The 20,601-nt window shown below is 47.5% G+C and overlaps 1 protein-coding gene across 1 annotated transcript; it reads left to right on the top strand.

The window, feature by feature from the left end:
- Positions 1-19,733, top strand: LOC310662212 (uncharacterized protein). The gene is made up of 8 exons (XM_083408986.1): positions 1-410; positions 3,165-3,311; positions 3,565-3,690; positions 4,344-4,494; positions 14,711-15,150; positions 17,371-17,517; positions 18,708-18,833; positions 19,387-19,733. Exons 1-8 carry the CDS (start codon positions 309-311, stop codon positions 19,543-19,545), a joined length of 1,398 nt encoding a protein of 465 aa, XP_083265112.1. The 5' UTR covers positions 1-308; the 3' UTR covers positions 19,546-19,733.
- Positions 19,734-20,601: the final 868 nt, after the last annotated feature.

The following is a 20,601-nucleotide window of genomic DNA, read 5'->3' as shown; positions in this document are numbered from 1 at the left end:
TGGCTGCGCACGTCCCTCTCGCTGCCCGGCGGCCTTATAAAAGCGCCCGCGATCCCTTTGTCCCCGCAGAGCTCGGTTCTTGCTTCAACAGTGTTTGAACGGAACCGGTTCCACCACCAGCCTCTTTTTCTTTTTTCCCTCTCTTTTCCCTCTTCAGCAAACAAAACAGCCAAAAAAAAAAAGAGGAGATTCCCTTTTGCTTCTTCTGCTATCTTTGCTTGAGTTGACCCGCGGAGAGACCAGCTGCCAGCAGCTGCCCAGCCAGCGAAGCGAGACCCCCGCCGACGCCTCGCAGCCGACCCGCCGCCATGGAGTCCCAGGTCCGCCAGAACTACCACCGCGACTGCGAAGCCGCCGTCAACCGCATGGTCAACATGGAGCTGTACGCCAGCTACGTCTATCTGTCCATGGTGAGCAAGGGATCAGGGTGTGTCGGCGACGTGGTGGGGCTGGTGGTACATTGGGGTGCAGAGCCCCCGGGTCACAGCCTCATTCCTGCATGGCAGGGGGTTGGACTAGATGACTCTGGGTGCCCCTTCCAGCTCCACAATTCTATGATCTATTGGCCCTGTTCCCTGGGGAAATGGGAGCGTGGCTAGAGAACCCCGGAGGACACCAATTCCACTTGCCCCGCGTTCTTTCAATCCCACGTTTGTTCTAAAGAGTTCAAGGTAGCAGCAGGCATGGTCTTCCACCCACCCACCTTCCCGTTGGAGGCTCACAACAACCCTAAGAGGTGGGGGCTCAGGGCCTGAAGTCGCCCAGAGAGCTTCATGGCTAGGTAGCGGATTTGAACGGGGCCGGAGAAGAGCCCAGGAACACCATACTCTCTTCTCCCTTATTAGGAATCTCCATTTTCATCACTTTTGTTTCCTTGCAAGGGGGAAAGCAGCAGCAAGAACAACGAGAGGGACTTTGTCTTGAGAGTTCTGGCTGCCTCTGCTTGCTTCCTTCCCTTTGTTTTCAAACGAACACTCTTTCACTTCCTTTTTAGTGCTTCCCCTAGTCTTGGTCATTGTCCTCTTGCTACTCTCCAAAAATACTTACTCATTCTCTCCCTCCCTCTCGCCTCTCTCTCTCTCTCTCTCTCTCTCTCTCTCTCTCTCTCTCTCTTAGGCCTAGGGGTCGTGGTGGTGGTGCTTGGCATCCCATAGTTGCTGATCAGCCTGCCTACACAGCCTTGCCTCTCTCTTTGGCATAAAACACCATTCTTGCATTCTCCATCCCACCCCCACCCCCCGCCCTTCCAGTTGCCCCATCTTGGGTGGATCAACAAGTGGGAGGCAGAGATAAGCTTCTAGGGTGGGGTGATTAAAAAGAACATCCCATGACAGTTATTCTCTCTTCTTCCCATACCTAATAGCATCTTCTTGTCCCCCAACCCATAATCTCTACTTGACCCACTTCCAGTATAGGAAGATGGAAAGGTGTGTGTGTGTGTGTGTGTGTTGTTCTTTTTTTGCTTTGGCCTCTGTTAACAACTGTTCCTTTCTGTAACTTCTGATGCCCACACCTTGATGTCTCTGTAGGAAATGGACTGTGCGAGAGAGAGTGATACTAGCAGTATTTCAAGGGCGCCTTGCCTAACTTTCACCAGAACTCTGCCCCCTCGGGCTCCTGCAGGTTCCATCCCCCATATACTTTATTTTTAAGAGGGGAGCCTCTTGCACCCAGGTCACTCTGCTCAGTGTCCCCCTACTTGCCCCATGGCTCTTTATACATTTCCTTCCCCCATTATATGTGGGTTGGGTTTTTTCTCCCTGTGTCCTGTTGCTTTGCGAGTTGGTCAGTTCAATTGCTTTACAATCTGCATACAGTTTGAGGTTAGTCCACACTTGAGGTTTGCCTCTCCTTCCCTAACACCAATGGGCTCCATTCAGTGAGTCTCTCCTCCTCCTTCTCCCCCTTCAAAATAGTGTTTATCCCCTGGATACCTTCCAAACTTGGAAGAAGTACAGATTCTCCATTCAAAACTTGTGTGTTCTTGTTCACATTTTTCCATATCCCTCTCCCACACTCACCCATTTCTCTGCAATAGTAGGCATGCAGGATTTGTGGATCCCTGCCCATTAATCTTCTTTTTAAAAAAATATTATTAGGGTGGTAGTTTTTTGTGTGTGACTGTTTACAGCCTTTTTGCCAATTCAAGTTTGTCATATGTAGCATCTCTTTGATGGCAATATCCTTCCTTCCTTCCTTCCTTCCTTCCTTCCTTCCTTCCTTTCTTCCTTTCTTTTTGTAGCCTCAGGACATTCACCAGTTATCCCCATCTCTCTTTCTGCAACAGGAGAAAACATTTTTTGCAAATAAATTTATGGGCTGATTCAATTAAACTGTGTGTGTGTGTGTGAGAGAGAGAGAGAGAGAGAGGTTAAAAAACAACAACACAAACACAAACTTGCACAGCACCTCCTGTTTTCTCATGTGTCAGAGGCGCCTTCTGCAGAACTGTGAAATCATCATGAAAGCACAACGGAAAGGGATGTCTGGAGGGGCCCCCTGTCCTCCTGCTCTGCTTGTGCCTGGTAGCAAACTGCAGACAAGTGTCTTCTCTGTAGTCTCGGCACGTGGCTAAATGGGAGACATTTTGTAGTGGCGTGGACTTTCATTGACTCAAGAGTTTTGTTTTCTCTTTTTACAAAGAAAAAGTATTTGTATACCGCCCTCTCGTAAATCTTCAAGGTGGTGCACAGCAATATAAAAACGTAAAATAACAATTAAAAGCAGTACAAAAGAATCATTAATAAAAGACTGGCTACTCGTGGAAATTTTAAACAACTGCAGAAACCTGCTGGCATAAAGAAGTCTGTAAGAAAGTCAAAAGTGAGGGTGCTTGCTGAATCTCGGCTAGAAGAGTGTTACGTAGCATGGAACCATCAACCCTAAATGCCCTTCTTCTGGTTGAGTCCAGCTTGGGTATACAGAAGACAACTTATGCAGAAGAACTTGAGCGTTTCCCCCTGCTTCCCATAGGGTGGTTGTTCTTTTACAGAACTTGCAAGCTTCTGAGGCATTGTGGGGATAATTGGTTCTCTTAACAGACCAGGCCTCCTCCTTCCCTGCCCACAACACTTCCCCAGATCTGAAGGTCTTTTTCATCTGCTCGCTTGTCCGCAGTCTGGCTGGGATCTCCCCAACGTAACCCTCCTGTTCCCTTTCTCCAGTCTTCCTACTTCGACCGGGATGACGTTGCCCTGCGACATGTGGCTGCCTTTTTCCGCTCGCAGTCCCACGAGGAGCGGGAGCATGCTGAGAAGCTGCTGAAGTTCCAGAGCCAGCGCGGTGGTCGGGTCCTCCTGCAGGACATCAAGGTACAAATCTGGTGGGGTGCCCTGTTTCTAGCCAGAGATGCTGAGAGCAACGACTGCAGGACTTCCCAGGTGGTGGTTCTGCCTGTTAGGACCTCAAACCCTTCCATGTGAGCTGGGCAAAAATAGCATGTTGACCCTGGGTTCGAATCCTGGCCCTGGGGAAGCCACTGTCCCAGAAATAGCAGCAGCCAGTCTTCAAAAGCCAGTTTGTTATGGAACTCTATAATTTTATATTTGTTTTCTGTCTCTACAGAAGCCAGAAAAGGATGCTTGGGGTACAACTCTTGATGCCATGGAGGCAGCCCTTCAGCTGGAGAAGAACGTGAACAAGGCCCTCCTGGATCTACACCAACTGGCAAGCAGCCAGGGAGACCCACATGTGAGTATCCATGGGGTGCTGATAGGCTTAGGAGTCCTGTCTTGAGCTGTTACTGGATTTGCACAATGTTGCTTCACTGTTTTATCAGTGGTCCAGCCATCTCTGCCTCCTGCCTCTGATTCTGTGAGCCCTGAGATGTCACGCCAAGATCCTAATAGGTCTTCCTGCTACCCTCCTGGGCAGAAATAGTTGTAGCAGCTGCAGCACCCATAAATCTACGGAAAAGCTGCTATTCACATCATGTGGGGCAGGAGGCAGAATGCAGTGAAAGAGAGAAAAAAATACTTTGCAATGCGTTTAAGCAAGGATGGCTCTCCGAAAGTCATTTGATTCCCCAGCCCCGTAAACCCCAGTCAGCATGGCCCAATGATCAGGAAGGGTGGGAGTCCTGTAATACCCGGAGGACTATGGGCCCCCTTCCCTGTTATTAATAAATAAAACTGCCATACCTTTTAGAAAAATAAAACAGCAGCACTTGAACGTCAGATTGCCACTTATCCAAGGTGAACCCTACAGTAGAAGAGACAGCTTCAGAAGTAAACAGTTGGGGGGAGAGCTCATTGGAAGTGCTCTGGGTGTTGTCTCAAATCTGTGATGGTAGACCTGCCTAACCAAGCATTTCACCCTGTCTTCTTCTCCCTCTATCTCTACAGTTCTGTGACTTCCTGGAAACTCACTACCTTGACGAGCAAGTGAAAGCTATCAAAGTCCTGGGCGACCACGTCACCAACCTCCGGCGGCTGGGGGCCTCCCAGGGAGGTCTTGGCGAATACCTCTTTGACAAGCACACCCTGGGAGAGAGCAGCAGCTGATTCCCTCTCCCTCCCTCGTCCCCAAGAGCGCAATACCCCTTCCGGGAACCCACAGAAGCAAGACCCACCTCCGTCACTCTGGCCAGGCCCCACTCAAGGGGGGCTGTACCTGCCACAACTCAGTTGGCATGCTTCCAATAAACAAGGGTTCACCCGTTTAAACTCGCCTGTGGTTTTTCTGGGGTTTTAAGAGGGAAGGTTTGCAATGTCCAAACAAGGGGTATCGTCACTGCTGAAAGGCAAACACTCTTGTCTTAGGCACTCTTGTCTTAGGCAGCCAACTTTTTTTTCCCCCTTTCAAGGGCCGTTTGCCCTTGGGCATAATTTGTCAGGGGCCGCATGCTGATGGCGGATGGAGCCAGGGCCAAAACTCATAGAGTTGGAAGGGACCATGAGGGCCATCTCGTCCAGGATCTCCCAAACTTGGGTCTCCAGCTGTTTTTGGACTACAACTCCCATCGTTCCTAGCTAGCAGGACCCAGTGGTCAGGGATGATGGGAACTGTAGTCCAAAAGCAGCTGGAGACCCAAGTTTGGAAGCCCTGCTCTAGTTCAACCCCCTGAAATGCTGGAAACCTTTGTTCCTAATTAATTTGCCTAGATTTAAAACCTGCCCTGTTTCCATTTGCAACATGGCTACCTTAAATTAAATTCCACATTGCTCTGAAACGGGAGGGGAAGCTCCTCTCCCCTTCCACAGCAGGGCACTTCTATCTTGTACCAGCAATGGTGGAGAAAACTGCTGCCTTCCAAATCTCCCATCTCCCATGTCATGGACTCCCATCTCCCATGTCATCCCCAGCCATGGGGGCCAATGGTCAAGGGCAATGGGAGTTGTAGTCCAGCAACATGTGCAGGGCTACAGGTTCCCCCATCCCTATGGTGTATAGGTCTCCTCAGAAGTAAGCGTGAGAAGTGACTCCCAAATAAGTTTAAAGAGGATTCAAATAACAATAATAATGATATAAAAGATCAAGGGAAGTAATAGTGCCACTGTATTCTGCTCTGGTCAGACCTCACCTGGAGTACTGTGTCCAGTTCTGGGCACCACAGTCAAGAAGGGACACTGACAAACTGGAACGTGTGCAGAGGAGGGCAACCAAAATGGTCAAGGGCCTGGAAACGATGCCTTATGAGGAACGGCTAAGGGAGCTGGGCATGTTTAGCCTGGAGAAGAGGAGGTTAAGGGGTGATATGATAGCCATGTTCAAATATATAAAAGGATGTCACATAGAGGAGGGAGAAAGGTTGTTTTCTGCTGCTCCAGAGAAGTGGACACGGAGCAATGGATCCAAACTACAAGAAAGAAGATTCCACCTAAACATTAGGAAGAACTTCCTGACAGTAAGAGCTGTTCGACAGTGGAATTTGCTGCCAAGGAGTGTGGTGGAGTCTCCTTCTTTGGAGGTCTTTAAGCAGAGGCTTGACAACCATATGTCAGGAGTGCTCTGATGGTGGTTCCTGCTTGGCAGGGGGTTGGACTCGATGGCCCTTGTGGTCTCTTCCAACTCTATGATTCTATGAAAAGGACCATAGGCCAAGCACAGACGAATCAGTGAAATCATTTATAAAAATGTTATACTGCTGAATTAGTTGGTTAGGCATCAACCTTACCTGTGCAGGATCTTATTTCTGAGTTTCTCCAAGTGCCTTTCTGGAATATTGCAAGCAGAACAACCTATACTTAGGTTTTGTTTACAAGAGGCAAACTGTACTTATCTTACATCCTCATTATTGCCCAAGACTGCAAATTCAAGCAACTGCGAATACCTTTGAAGTGGAGCTTGACTTTCTTGCTTGTATGGAGGAACAGAGGCAAACTATGCTGTTCTTAAAAATAACAAACATATACCCAAATCACTCCACCCACAGCTGTGCTTGAGAGATAAGGGCTCTGCTATTGCTAACCGCAGAGCCTCTTACCCTACGTCTGAAGCCTCCTGCAGCTCATAACTTGAAAGCAACGTTGGCTTTCCTTGGACAGTTGTGTAAATTGAAACTTCCCCCCTCCGGTGTGTGTGTTAAATAACTGGCTTCCATCAGAATCAAAATACCACTGACACACTGATTCCTCCACACACTGACACAGATGTAAGGGGCAAACTTGTATGTAGGGGCATCAGGCATGTGTTTTAAAACTGGATTTGCCAACACTCAGCAGAAAATGTGGCATCTCTTTTAAATAGCCAAAAGGGAGGCTGTGGGATGCTGACATCTTCCTGGAGTCCACTGCCTAAATCATCCTCTTTCTCTCCCTTCCTCAGTGACTCAAATAACGGGAGGGAGCCCAGCTAGAAAAAAAGTTTATGGGCCAACAGTCCCCATCAGACCAGCCATTGTAAGGGGCCTAGGGACGGGTTTGTCTTCACCGCTACTTCTGCCTCCTCCTCCAAGTCTTAAAAGGCAGTGCTTGGGAGAGGGCCATGGCTTAGTGGCAAAGAACATGCTTTGAGTGCAGAAGGTCCCCAGTACTGTCCTTGGCATCTCCAGGATCAGGTAGCCAGTGATGTGAGAGGCCTCTCTTCAGGAGACCCTGGGTGGTTGCTAGGGAAGACAAACTTGTCAAGTACCTGCAGGAGTGATGGGTGGCTGATCCGATACAGGGAACTGTGCCCATTCCAAGAAGACTCCTTATAAATTAATTGCTGCCATTCACTCCTATTGGGGAAGATAATGCTGCATTGGGGCAAGAACCAGACCTGCTCTTATCTACCTGGCCTTGCCTTTAATCCTGCAACCACAAGACACAACTCAAGTGTGAGAAAAAGCCCTTAGAGAATTAGTCCTTGAGCAGTGTGCATTGTATTCGTGGCCTCCTTCAGCTCAGAAACAACGTTCTGTTGTCACTTTGGACAACTGCCAGTCTCCCCACCTCCTTCCTTTGTTATCCTTCCATCGCAGCCTGTAAAGGTGTGTGTGAATCTAAAGTCTCCCTTTTTATTTTGTTTTCTCAAAGAACTTCGATCAATAAAAGAAGGAGAGCTCGGCCAGTTTCCCCTGAACTTTCCTTCCTGTTATTGATACGCAGACTTGCTGAACTCCATGAACAAACACAAAGTAAATGCTTGAGTTGTTGTGCCCCACCCCAATCTCTTGAGTGCTGCGACATCCCAGGGTTTGGGTTTGTTTTTGGACAATGAGACACAACAGAGCCTGTGATGTCTTTATGATATTTGGTTTATTTACACATATATACAACCTGAGCCTACGGCGATATTCCAGCAGAAATCAAGCATTGCTCTCTAACCCTTTGCTTGCTGCTTTTTTCCTGTTTCTTCGCTCACGTAACAGCAAAATTCGCAACTGGCTCTTATCCTTCTCTGTCTTTGCGAGATGGAAGAGGGGCCCTACCCATCTGCCATCTGGCACAGAGCCCCCTCTCTTTTGCTCTCTTAAAGGCCCATCACCTTTATGTTGTTTTCTTAATGGCCCTTCACCCAGGCAATTGCCTCATAAGGAAGCTAACCTGATTTATATTTTAAAACACTTTCTAGGAATATAGGGCATAGAGGTCTGGCACCCATAAACCCATAACGCTGCAGATGCCCTTATCAACAGTCAGTTAATATGGATTTCCATCCCCCTGTAAAATTCATGACATGGGCACCCTTCCAGGGCCCATGAAATATACACCTGCCTGAGCTGGATTCAAGGGCAGGTGACCCAATATAGGCCTGGAGAGGTGCTGTGCTTGGGAGATGCCTGCCATGTTATCTAGCTCTGAGGGCCTTCTGGCAGTTCCCTCACTGCGAGATGTGAAGCACAGGGAATCAGGCATAGGGCCTTCTCGGTAGTGGCACCCGCCCTGTGGAGCACCTGTCAGATGTCAAACAGATAAACAACTATATGACTTTTAGAAGACATCTGAAGACAGCCCTGTATAGGGAAGTTTTTTATGTCTGATGTTTTGTTATGCTTTTATATTTGCTGGAAGCTGCCCAGAGTGGCTGGGGCAACCCATTCAGATGGGTGGGGTACAAATGATATAATTATTATTATTACTCTTATTGATTGTTGAATAGCATTGTCAATGCACATGGAGCTTTGTCGTGTACAAGAGAGCAGGTCTCTGGCTCAAGGGGCTTACAATCTAAAATCTGACGCTGGGGGAGATCATAGGGGAAGGAAGTGCCATGAAGCATATTTGCCACTGAATTCAACGCCTGAAACAAATTGGACCAAAAAATCCACTTGAAAGTTGGCCGCAATACCTGGCAAGATTTCAGTAGGGAAGGAGAGGGTCAATTAGATTTCCAGGATGGGGGGCTTTCAAACCATACATTGCTGCTTCCCTTTTTTCAATAAGTGGAATAATCAAAATTCAAATTTGAAGGTTGGCGGGAGCAATTTTGATCGGGAAAACGATGCAGTTTAAACACATGTACATGTAAGCTATTGTCACTAAAAAAAGGAGCAATTTGGGAGACCCAGCAAGCTGCAGTCTTACCTTGAGAACAAGGCTTGTAAAAACAGAACTATTTAGCACTGTAGTTTCTTCAGGGTTGCTGGAAATTGTAACTCTGTGAGGGGTAAATTACAGTGCCCAGAATTCTTTGAGGGGAAGAATGTGCTTTGAATGTGCTTCAGAGAGATAGTGCATACACAGCCTTTTGGTTTGCGGCTGGTTTTGCTGGAGGGCCAATCCGTGAAGGGACTGGTGAAGAGGATCCCAGGTATAGTTCAGCATACACTTTTTAAACAGAGTATTTTACTTTGTTGGTTTCCAGCACAGAGGAAGCCAAGCTGAGTGCAGATGAGACAGATATAATGCTGGCGGAGTCTCAAAATAACCACAAGTAGGGTTGTTGGGGAATTTCCACCAAAGTCTGAAAATAAGGCAAGTGTGTAAGACTTCCCCTGTTCTTTGCCTGCTTTAGCAAGCTTCACATTGTCCAAGTTGGTGGGGACGGGGACAGACAGCGTTCAGGAATGTGTTCTTATGTATAAAATGCAAACGGTGTTGAATTATAACATAACAAATGGTTGCTTATTTGGATTGTTTTGCTGCACTTTCTGTCTTGGTGTATTTTGTCAGGAACTACAGAGAGAGGGAGATGAACAACAAACCATAATAAAAATAAAAAAAAAAATAGTCCAGTAGCACCTTAAAGGTAAAGGTAAAGGGACCCCTGACCATTAGGTCCAGTCGTGGCTGACTCTGGGGTTACGGCGCTCATCTCGCTTTATTGGCCGAGGGAGCCGGCATACAGCTTCCGGGTCATGTGGCCAGCATGACTAAGCCACTTCTGGCGAACCAGAGCAGCGCACGGAAACGCCGTTTACCTTCCCGCTGGAGTGGTACCTATTTATCTACTTGCACTTTGACGTGCTTTTGAACTGCTAGGTGGGCAGGAGCAGGGACCAAGCAGCAGTAGCTCACTCCACCGCAGGGATTTGAACCACCGACCTTCAGCGGCAAGTCCTAGGCTCTGTGGTTTAACCCACAGCGCCACCCACGTCCCATAGTAGCACCTTAGAGACCAACTAAGTTTCTTTTAGGTATAAGCTTTCTGAAAGCTTATACCTAGAACAAACTTAGTTGGTTCCTAAGGTGCTACTGGACTATTTTTTTGTTACTATTTTGACTGCGTCAGAGCAACCTGAATCTAGCAAACCATAATGTTACAAAGGTTGCGATCCTCCCCAAATCTCTGCCAAGCGGGAGCAAAATCCCAGGGAGTCCCAGGCGCTCACCCAGGGTTCATGTTTCCATTGGGAAACAATACATGCAGAGACTGTCGTGTCCTTAAGAAAAATGGTTTATTGACACATATTTACAACCTGGGTGCAGGAGGGGGGAATGCAGAGCTTAGGGCACTTGCGTCTCAAAAAGGGACTGTCCTTCACAGCAGAAAGAGCATGGCACTCAGAGGCTTTCTAAGCACCATCTCTGTGCCTCTGCCCCAGCCTGTCTCCAGCCAGCCCTCATGGCATCTGCCCCCCACAGACTTCTCCCCACTTCTTCCTTCTTGTTTGCAGAACACCTTGCCCAAAACACACATCCCATTCTGCCTGCCCACTCACCCCCTGCTCCTCCAGATCTCTGCTTTAAAAAAGGACACATTTTTCCTATGTGACATCACCTTTTTGTTGATGTGTGAATGACTTGCTTCAAGCACTTTTGGTCATTCTTAGCGACTTTGATCCCAAGTCTGGGAAGGGAGCATATCCTGTATTTTTCCACTGGCCTGGAAACTTCCATTCAATGCTTCCCAAATCAGCTAAACTCTACCCCTTTATTGGTTTCTAACAGTCACTAACTCTAGTAGTTATGGGTGCCTTTGCACCCGCAAACTCCTTTACCCCAGATCTGTAGTGATACTTTTGGGAACGGGGAGACCATCTTTAGCATTTTGAAGCAAAAACTAGCTAAATAACAATTCTCTCACCGGAGATCTTTTGGCTTCTAAGCTTCCTCTTTCGCTATTTGTCATCACAACACATTCTGCTATCACGTGCCGCTGCCCCACAAAGCTGACCTTTGCAGAAATTCTGCATATCCTGCACTCCTTATGAGAAGCAGATAGAGAAGCAAGACAGACAGATGAGATCCTCCCTCGCCTTTGTCCTTCACCCTTACTACCCCACTTCAGGCCAGTTTTAAGACCCATCCCATCACATGCCCAGCTTCCTCATACAGTTTCGGTCCCTATTTCCCAGCATCATGCAGTTAAACATGTCATGGGGTCATGGCCAACAGCAAGATCCGCACTGTACTGCTGAGCTCCTCACGTCTGCCCCACTTCTGATTCCCCTTCCAACTTGTTTTCATGAGAATGACAAAGCTGAACCCAAGACGACACGTCATAGGGATGCAGAGAGAACCAGGACCGGGTTGGTTCAAATGGACGGAAAAGCCTTGTTTGACAGAAGCTGTAGAGAGAACAATCCAATAAAATGTATGTCCTCATCAAGTGTTGTATTCTGAATTCTTCAAAAACACCTGTGATAAATATTGCAAAAAGCAAACAGCTGAACACAAGGGTGTGCCAAGTGCTGCAGCCAGTGCTACTCCTACCCAGAGTAGATTCACTGAAGTTCATTAAGGTGACTAACTTAGATTTATTCATTACAATGGGTCTACTAGGGTAGAACAATCAATACAGCCCACCAATTGATCACAATGTCCAAAACCGGGTGCAGTGTGAAATTGAAGGGGTATCTCTGTATCTGTGCTTAGGGTGGGTTGTTTTTAAGGCATGTGTGAACAGCTAATTATCAATCATGTCATCTCAGCAGGAATGCTTGGTATAAATTCCTAATCTTTTGCTACAAATTGTATGGGCCTTGCGTGCCCAATTGACTCAAAACTACGCCGTATAATTTATCTTTTGAGAACACGAACAACAACACGAAGCTTCCATGGCAAATAGGCCTGAGAAAGAGGATTCTCATTTTGCTGGAATTAGAAGATCTCTGTCTCCTGGCTGCTGCAACCCACACATTGCTAGCTAGTTATTTTCAGGGGGTAGCAGTGGATAGACAGAACAGCCTCAAGGCCTCCAGTTTGAGAACAATAACAAAGGGGAGGGGGGGAGGAAAAGGAAGCGAAAGACACTTTTTTTGCTGAATCATCCTGAGTTTTCTCCCCCCCCTTGTGTCAGTGTTCTGGAGGAAGTGTTTCTGCTGAGTCATGTTCATGAGGGAAGAAATGGGGATAGGGAAGTGTTTTCTTCTTCTTTTTAAAACCCCCATGAATTTATCCCTCTAGAGAAGGTGCAGGGAACAGTTGGCCCTCCAGATGTTGTTGAACTACACAAAGTTCCGTAACATCTGGAGGACCAAAGGTTCCCTACCCCAGCTCTAGAGACCTTGGCTGTCCTAGGCCACATCCACCTGGCTTCCCCCAAAGAACCCTGGGAACTGTAGCTTACCCCTCACAGAGCTCTAATTCCCAGCACTCTCAGCAAACTACAGTTCCCAGTATTCTTCGTGGGGGGGATGTGCTTTAAATGTCTGGTGTGTTTACAGTCCTAGGTAAAGGTACCCCTGACTGTTAGGTCCAGTTGCGGACAACTCTGGGGTTGCATGCTCATCTCGCTCTATAGGCCGAGGGAGGTATGTCCGCAGACAGCTTCCGGGTCATATGGACAAAATGACTAAGCTGCTTCTGGCGAACCAGAGCAGCGCATGGAAATGCTGTTTACCTTCCCGCCGGAGCGGTACCTATTTATCTACTTGCACTTGACGTGCTTTTGAACTGCTAGGTGGGCAGGAGCTGGGACCGAGCAATGGGAGCTCACCCCATTGCGGGGATTCAAACCGCTTACCTTCTGATCAGCAAGTCCCAGGCTCTGTGGTTTAGACCACAGCGCCACCCGCGTCCTAGCTTCTCTCTAATCCATAGGTTGATGGGCCTTTTTTACAGAACCCAAGAGGTCTGATCCTGGCCACCTTCTTCATCCCCAAACACGCTTGCTAGTCCCATTACTTTTTAAACTTTTCTTTCCCTGCAGGTCATGTTCTAAACTAGGGTTGTTGTCCCCCACTTCCCTGTCTTTGTACCTTAAAAAGAGAGCAGATATTCAACAGGTACAGCTTCTCTTGCCCCCTCCCCCCCCCACTGTGGGACTCTAGGAAGGGGAAAGCTGTGTCTGTTGAAATGTGCTTCTGCCCAAAGGCTCAGTGTATCTGTCTGGAGGGAAAACATTTAGGAATTATATATATATATTTAAAAATGCAATCCTATCTACTCAGCAGTCAGTCCCACTTAGTTAAATTGGACTTACTCCCAAGTATGTGGGCAAAGGACTTCACTGTAAAAGAGACCCATCTCCACTTTCTTCCATTAAGAGGGGTGTTTCAGCCTATCACCATCTCATATCTGGTGTAATGGGGAGAGAGTACTGCATTAGGATGAGAAAAACCCCACCTTCAGCTTTGGTTCATTGAGATGCTTGCGGCCAGTCATCTTATTTATTCATTTAGTCAAACTATAGATGCCTGCTTTTTTCACCAGGAGAACTCAAGGCAGCTTACAAAGCAGCATTGACTTTAAACTTAATCAAATTACAGAAATCACATCATTAAACAATCCTCCCCCCTTTTTTTAAAAGGCCAGGAGACATTCATCCAAACACATTATTGAACAGCCATGCTTTGACCAAATGCCTTAAAAAAGCCATCGTTTTAGGGCCTGACTGTTCTCTCAAGGTGAGGGGCCACTGCAGAAAAGGACTCGCCCATCAATACCTCATATAATTGAGGGATCCGGAGCAAGATTCCAGATGTCAAGCACAGGAATATATGGAAGAAGGCAAAATGTCAAGGCTTGTTTAGCGCTTTAAAAGCTAAAACCAGCCCTTTTAACTGAGCCTTGACACAGACTGGCAACCATTTCTATTCCAACAAAAACATCTAGCCCCTGTCAACAAAACGGAAGCGACATTTCACACAAGTTGTAAGTTTCTGAATGCTTTTCAAGGCAGCCCCGTATAGAGCAACTTACAGCAGTCTAATTTGGACCTCTCAGTGGCACAAACAAATGTGGCAAGTTCAGATTTTATCAGGAGGCAGTCTTGGCTAGTGCCAGCTGAAGCCTCTCATGACAACTTGTGCATCCAGCACAAATACAGGATCAGAGATCACCCTAAAGCCATGGGCCTGATCCTGCAGCAGTTGAGAACACTCGCCTTCCTCTGGGCTTCTTGAGGTGGAGTCGGATCACCTATTGTGTCATCCCATTTTGGCCACAACAGGTGTAAAAATGCAGACAAGGAATTTAAAGCTGCAAACTCCTTAAGGTAGCAAACTTTATCTACACACATATCCTAGGAGCAAACCCCACTGAACCTTACATCTGGGTAGACATGCATAGGGTTAATACTGGAGATGGGAGAAAGGCCCACCTAGAGAAATTCAGTAGCATTTGCTTTCCGAGCCAGCAAACCACAAAGGATTTTTTAACACACATATTTCACACACATATTTAACATACAGTGCTTTTTTTCCTGGGGGGACGCAGGTGTATGCATACCCCTAAACATTTTGTGAATCTTTATACTTTTGTCCATTTACTGTATTTATTTCCCCTGATTTGAAGTATAAAATGCTGATTTTCCTGAGTCAAAATGAGAGTACCCCTAAACATGTTTCAAGAAAAAAAGCACTGCATTTATAGCTGTATCTCGGGGCATTACATTTTCTTTTTTGCATGTAAAGATTTTATTGCAACGCAAAGGCACCTTGTCCCTTGGTAACACCTTACAGGGCTGCAGATCGTTGAGAACCCGTGGAACTTTCCCCCCTCCCCTTTAAAAATCGGACTTCTTTCAATCCCCTCGCTGAAGCCAGAAAGCCTCAGCTGCTTCCCTATCAGCGAGCAAACGGGGCGGAGCCTTTGCGCTCCTCGCGGAGGGAGGTCCCTGGAAGAGCCTCCCGGGCTGCCTATAAAAGCCCCTGTCCGGGCGCACCCAGCTCAGATCGCTCCTTTTCCTGGCCTTCGTTCCTTCGCTCTTGCTTCAACAGTGCTTGAACGGAGCAGGATCGCGGCCGCCGCCCCATCATCTTCATCCTTAAGCCAGCCAGTCCAGTCGCCGATTTGCGCCATGAGCTCCCAGGTCCGCCAGAACTACGACGCCCAGAGCGAAGCCGGAGTGAATCGCTTGGTCAACCAGTTTCTCCATGCCAGCTACAACTACCTGTCCCTGGTGAGCGTCCAGAGGGGAGGGGAGGAGGCGACGCCGCGGCTTTTAATAATCTGTTGCTAATCTTTTTGGTCTCTCTTTGCATTGGGTATGCGATTGTTGCTCCCGTTTTGCTTTTCCACGGGTACGTGGCAGGTAGAAATCCAGCAGGTGCGGTTTTCCTTTCTGGTTAAGGGTGTGTTGCTTTCTCGCAGCATCTTTTAGTCTCCTGGATGCCAGCCAGGTGCCCTCCGGGAGATTTGGACTACAACTCCCATCAGCCCCAGCGAGCACAGTTGTAAAAGGGAATTGTAGCCCCAAAGCATCTTACAGGGTGCAAGGATGACAATGGGTAGTACAGGGGCTTGTTTTTTTAAGCTCTAAACCTACTGAGGGTGGCTTTTCTCTCAAAAATTCTAAACAATAAAAGGGTCCCTCTTTAGGGCAGTTCAGCACTTAGGGGTTTCAGGTGAATTACCTTTCCAGTCAGGGAAATCTGATGGCTTAATCTTTCCAGCTATTGACTGATCTATGGGCGTTTGCCTTCCAACAGCACAGTCTTTTCTAAATAGTGCATCATTTTCTGGGGTTATAGAAAAGGGCATTTTTCAAAAAAATCTCCCCCCAGTGTTGCTTCCTTCCCAGTGTTGCTACTTCACCTCAGTGCAGAAAGCTGCCTTTGTCTGATGGCTGGCAGTGGCTTTTTGGGTTCTCACTGGCTACGTCTGTATCTTGCCTGCCCTCGAAAGAGATGGAGCAGGCAGACGCCTGGCTCTCCTTGTTCCTAAATCTCCCGGTCTAGCTGTTGCGTCTTGCAAAATAGGAGTAGAGTGGACCTGGCAGCCATGATTGCGTGGGACGTATTTTTTCATGTCAACATCTTAGAGAGCTCCCTCCGCTGTCCTCGAGATTGGGGGTGGGGAATCTTCTGACTGAGGGCCACACTGCTCCCCAGAGCAATATTTCAGGGGCCACATGCCAGTAATGTTTGTAGGAGGGAAGCAGAGGCCAAAAAACTATTTGAGGGGAAGAATGTGCTGTTTTTAAGAAAGGAGACTAGCGTGTGTACAGCTTCTGTCTCCATTTTGTTCCCTCCCCATTGGGTCTGCTGCCTGCTTCTTTCTTCCTCCCTTCCCTCCATTGTGGGCTGTGGCAAAGTCTGCTGCCCTCCTGTTTACCCAGTGCTGAGTTCCCTTGAGTTGAGTGGTCTGAACAAACAGTGTTGTGAAGATATAGCGTTAATGATTTAAAAACAACAACCCTAACCTCCCCACCTGTCTGCCTAAAAGGCCTGAAATGGAGGCGCCATCCAGTCTGTCTCTTGAACTCCGCTTTGTGTGGGTTAAATTGGGCTGGGGGAATTATAGCTAGATTTGGATGAAACCTAAAAGATTGCCATTGTGTTTGTTAGGTAAGTTAACTAGCCCTGTTTTCCAGCCAAGGAATGTTGCTGCCTCTGAGGGGGTCTCTATACACTACATAAATCTTAACAGTTCCTTTGTGAGGAACCATTGCAACATTTGGAGTTTTTTAGTTTGGAGAAAAGGCAGATAATGGGAAGGAACAGGGCAGAGGTGCGTAAAGTTATTAATGTTGTTCAGAAAGTGGCTAAGGAGATTTTCTCCTCCCATTACGACACCAGTTTGTTTGGTACAGTGGTACCTCGGGTTACAGATGCTTCAGGTTACAGACTCCACTAACCCAGAAATAGTACCTCGGGTTAAGAACTTTGCTTCAGGATGAGAACAGAAATTGCGTGGCGGCAGCGGGAGGCCCCATTAGCTAAAGTGGTACCTCAGGTTAAGAACAGTTTCAGGTTAAGAACAGATCTCAAGAACGAATTAAGTTCTTAACCAGAGGTACCACTGTATAGTGGTTGGCGTTGGACCAGGAGCTGGGACTCCAGGGTTCAGATCCCTAGGCCACGAAGCTCACTGGGTAACCGGATTGTTTTGAGAATAGAACGGGTATGGGGAGTTCTACCTTGAGTTCTCGGAGGAAGGGTGCGATATAAATGTAATAATTTAGTAATAAATAAAAGCTGGCTCCATTTTTAAACTTGAGTGTACATTTCCCCACATTTTTATGTCTGGGCCAATAAGCATTTTACTGTGTTTTCAATGGCCTATGGCTACAAACAGTAAATATTTATTGGATTGGAACTGGGAACATTTTGTGTTCATTTCTAGTTCTTCTTTGAGTAAATCTTAAGTCTGAGCCCTTGCCTCTTTTTCTCCCTTTCAGGGTTTTTACTTCACCCGGGATGATGTGGCCTTATCCAAGTTCTCATCCTTCTTCCGGCACCTCTCTGAGGAGAAGCACGAACAAGCAGAGAAGCTCCTGACCTTCCAAAACCGCCGTGGAGGCCGAGTTGTCCTGCAGGATGTCAAAGTGAGAATGCAGATGGCTTGGACAGGAGGGGTGTTGTGGGGGTGGATCAAGGCCTCAGGCATGGACATGAGGAATGGGAGTGGCAGAAATAATGTCTGCTTTCCCCCTTCAAAGCTTGGGCTTCCTCTTGACTTGCTGGGTGTGTTGTAACAGCTTTTCCACAGCACACTGTTACGTTTACGGCATGCTTTTGTACTCTGAATTGCATTTTAAAGTGTGCGTTGTATGCCCGCCCCCTGGCAAACTTGGTGCTCCCAGTAAGCTCTCCAAGGTACACCTTTTTATTGCTTCATCAATATCAATATTGTAGCTTCATCTGTTCCCATCTGATGAATTGGGGGTGGGTTAGTGGTATGAAATGCAAGCAGCTGCTTTGTTCTGCAAGTCTGACTGGAGAATGTTAGCAGCTGTGCATGGAAAGAACAAGTGCAACTAAATGTTGCATTGTATCTTCATAGACAGGGACGCGGGTGGCACTGTGGGTTAAACCACAGAGCCTAGGACTTGCCGATCAGAAGGTCGGCGGTTCGAATCCCTGCGACGGGGTGAGCTCCCATTGCTCAGTCCCTGCTCCTGCCAACTTAGCAGTTCGAAAGCACGTCAAAGTGCAAGTAGATAAATAGGTACCGCTCCGGCGGAAAGGTAAACGGCGTTTCCGTGTGCTGCTCTGGTTCGCCAGAAGCGGCTTAGTCATGCTGGCCACATGACCCAGAAGCTGTATGCCGGCTCCCACAGCCAATAAAGCAAGATGAGCGCCGCAACTCCCAAGTCGGCCACGACTGGACCTAATGGTCAGGGGTCCCTTTACCTTTACTTATCTTCATAGTAGGATTGCTCCTGTTCAGGGTACCATGCCCATATCCAAGATCTTAAAAGAAACTCGAGGGCATTCCTTCACCTCCTTTTTCCCCACTAAAACATTATGTTGCTAACGAGCATGCCCAGTTCTCATCGGGTTGCATTTTGGCTGCTTTAGGCTTTATTCTTATAGGGGAAAAGTACTTCTGCTAACATTGGGCTTCTCCCATGCTGTCCTCCCTGCTCCCAATTTAGCTCCATTTCTGTTGGCACTAGTGGGTTGTTGATGCTGAAGGTGTAGAACATTGCAGAACGGGATGTAAGGGCTGCTGGCTATGAAGGTGCTGCAATTGGCAGGCTCTCTCATGAGTGTTCTCTGCCATTAACTTCAGAAACCAGAACGTGATGAGTGGACCAACGGAGCTGCTGCCATGGATGCGGCCCTTCAGCTGGAGAAGAATTTGAACAAGGCTCTGCTGGACTTGCACCAGGTTGCTACCAGTCACACAGATCCCCATGTAAGTCTTGCTGGAGGAAGCTAACATGGTTGGGTTGGGGGTCATGTCGCCTTTCCTATCAGTGCCCACTAATCAACTTCATAAAACGGGAAGTGCCTCAAAATGGGTATATTTGTTTTTGTGTGTGTGTGTGTGTGTGTTACAAGCTTGGGCACCACTGACTATGCAGACTAGCTTAATTCTGGTGAATGGTGAGAGCCAAAGTACTTACCCCACACCAGTCGATTGAACAGGTCTACTAAACATCTAAAGTCTTCCTAGATTTGTGTACAGGTTTATTTAAGGACTAGACAACTTTAAGACTAAAGATGGCTGGACTGCTGAATTCTTTGTGCCCAGTGCCATGGGATATATGCAAGCATAATGAGATGTCTTACCTGCATTAATTTCCAGAAGGGTGTGTTTGTTGCAGCAAAAACAAGTTCTTGTGGTACCTTAAAAGACAGCACTACTAGTCTCAGTTGAGCCCCTAGAGGCTGGTTTGGCTGATTTCCCATTGAATTGTGAGCTCCAGGTTTCTATGGCCAACCTTCTCTTCCTCTCTCCTCCCAAGCTGTGTGACTTCCTGGAGACCCATTTCCTGGATGAGGAGGTGAAACTGATCAAGAAGCTTGGGGACCACGTGACCAACCTCAAGCGTGTGCGTGCCAAAGACGAGGGCCTTGGTGAATACCTCTTTGACCGTCTCACCCTGGGAGAGTCCAGTGACTGAATCCAGAGGTGTTGGTTCCCTCCCGACTCCTGCAGCCTCGTCCGCCAGAAGTGTGCAGCTGCTTTGTGTGCGCTACCCTGTCCTCTCGAAAGCTGGCTGCTTAATCAGTGAGGCCTCTGTAACCCTGTCCATCTACAGGGAGGGAAAAGTCTGTAACTGGCATTAAATAAACTTGGCATTAAGCACTACTACCTTGCGTGGCTTGTATGTATAACTACCGGGATACGAAGACGTGATGCTTGGGCAGTCAGAAGAGTCATTTAATACTGGAATGTATCTGACTTCAGATGCAAAAAGAAAGTTACCTTTTCAGATTAGAGCCAAAGTTGTCCATACAGCATTGTGCAACCAACCAAGACATGAATCTCCTGCTATGTTGCTGGCAGATGCTATTCACTGGTCTAATGGTCTACCATGTTGGTAGGTAAGAGTTTAGTTTGGACAGCCAAATCTACCTCATCCTTCAAGTGGCATGTATAGTTCTTTGTCTTTCACTCCCCTTTCCCATGTCATCTTTGCCACAACCCTATGATGTAGACTTAAGTAGGGGCTGGAAAGTCATTGGGTGGCCCTGCCTCACCCTCTCCCAACCTGGTGCTCTCTGGATTTGTTGGGGACTATTACATCTCCCAGCAGTGTAGGTACTGGCAGTGATGCATGTGGAGCAGAAACCCCGCCCTAGTACACGCTGCAGGGGGAATGAATTACTTCCATCTGTCCTGAATTCCATTGGAACTCACGTTTTGACTGCATTGGAGAAGGGGAAAATTCTATGAAGATGAGACCTACAAGGGACCCCTCACTCTAATCTACCTTCTACCTACCCCTCAGGTAGGATGTGGGTGGCTCAACCTGGTACTTTCCAATTGATTGTTTTGCAACTGTGGGGCTGGGTGTTGTGCATCTTGGGTTGAGGTCCTACTTTTTCAGGCAAGGCTCTAAATTAAAAATCAGGGTTGAGAGCTGCCTTCTCCCAAGACAGATCATTTGGTCTAGTCTTGTACTGTCGGTGCTTTGCCAACTGTGTGCAATATTGCAGTGTATGTTTAACCAGTA

This window comes from Podarcis tiliguerta, assembly GCF_965153285.1.
Source record: "Podarcis tiliguerta genome assembly, chromosome: 13".
NCBI classification, from domain to species: domain Eukaryota; kingdom Metazoa; phylum Chordata; class Lepidosauria; order Squamata; family Lacertidae; genus Podarcis; species Podarcis tiliguerta.
The sequence above is the reverse complement of the archived record's forward strand: the minus strand, read 5'-3'. Positions and strand labels throughout refer to the sequence as shown.

Excerpts from the sequence above, each read along its gene's own strand:
- LOC310662212 (XM_083408986.1), top strand. The coding sequence starts at position 309 with ATGGAGTCCCAGGTCCGCCAGAACTACCACCGCGACTGCGAAGCCGCC. Across the intron at positions 3,691-4,343 it reads GCAGCCAGGGAGACCCACAT|TTCTGTGACTTCCTGGAAAC; the intron begins GTGAGTATCCAT and ends CTATCTCTACAG. Across the intron at positions 4,495-14,710 it reads GCACACCCTGGGAGAGAGCA|GGCTGCAGATCGTTGAGAAC; the intron begins GCAGCTGATTCC and ends AACACCTTACAG.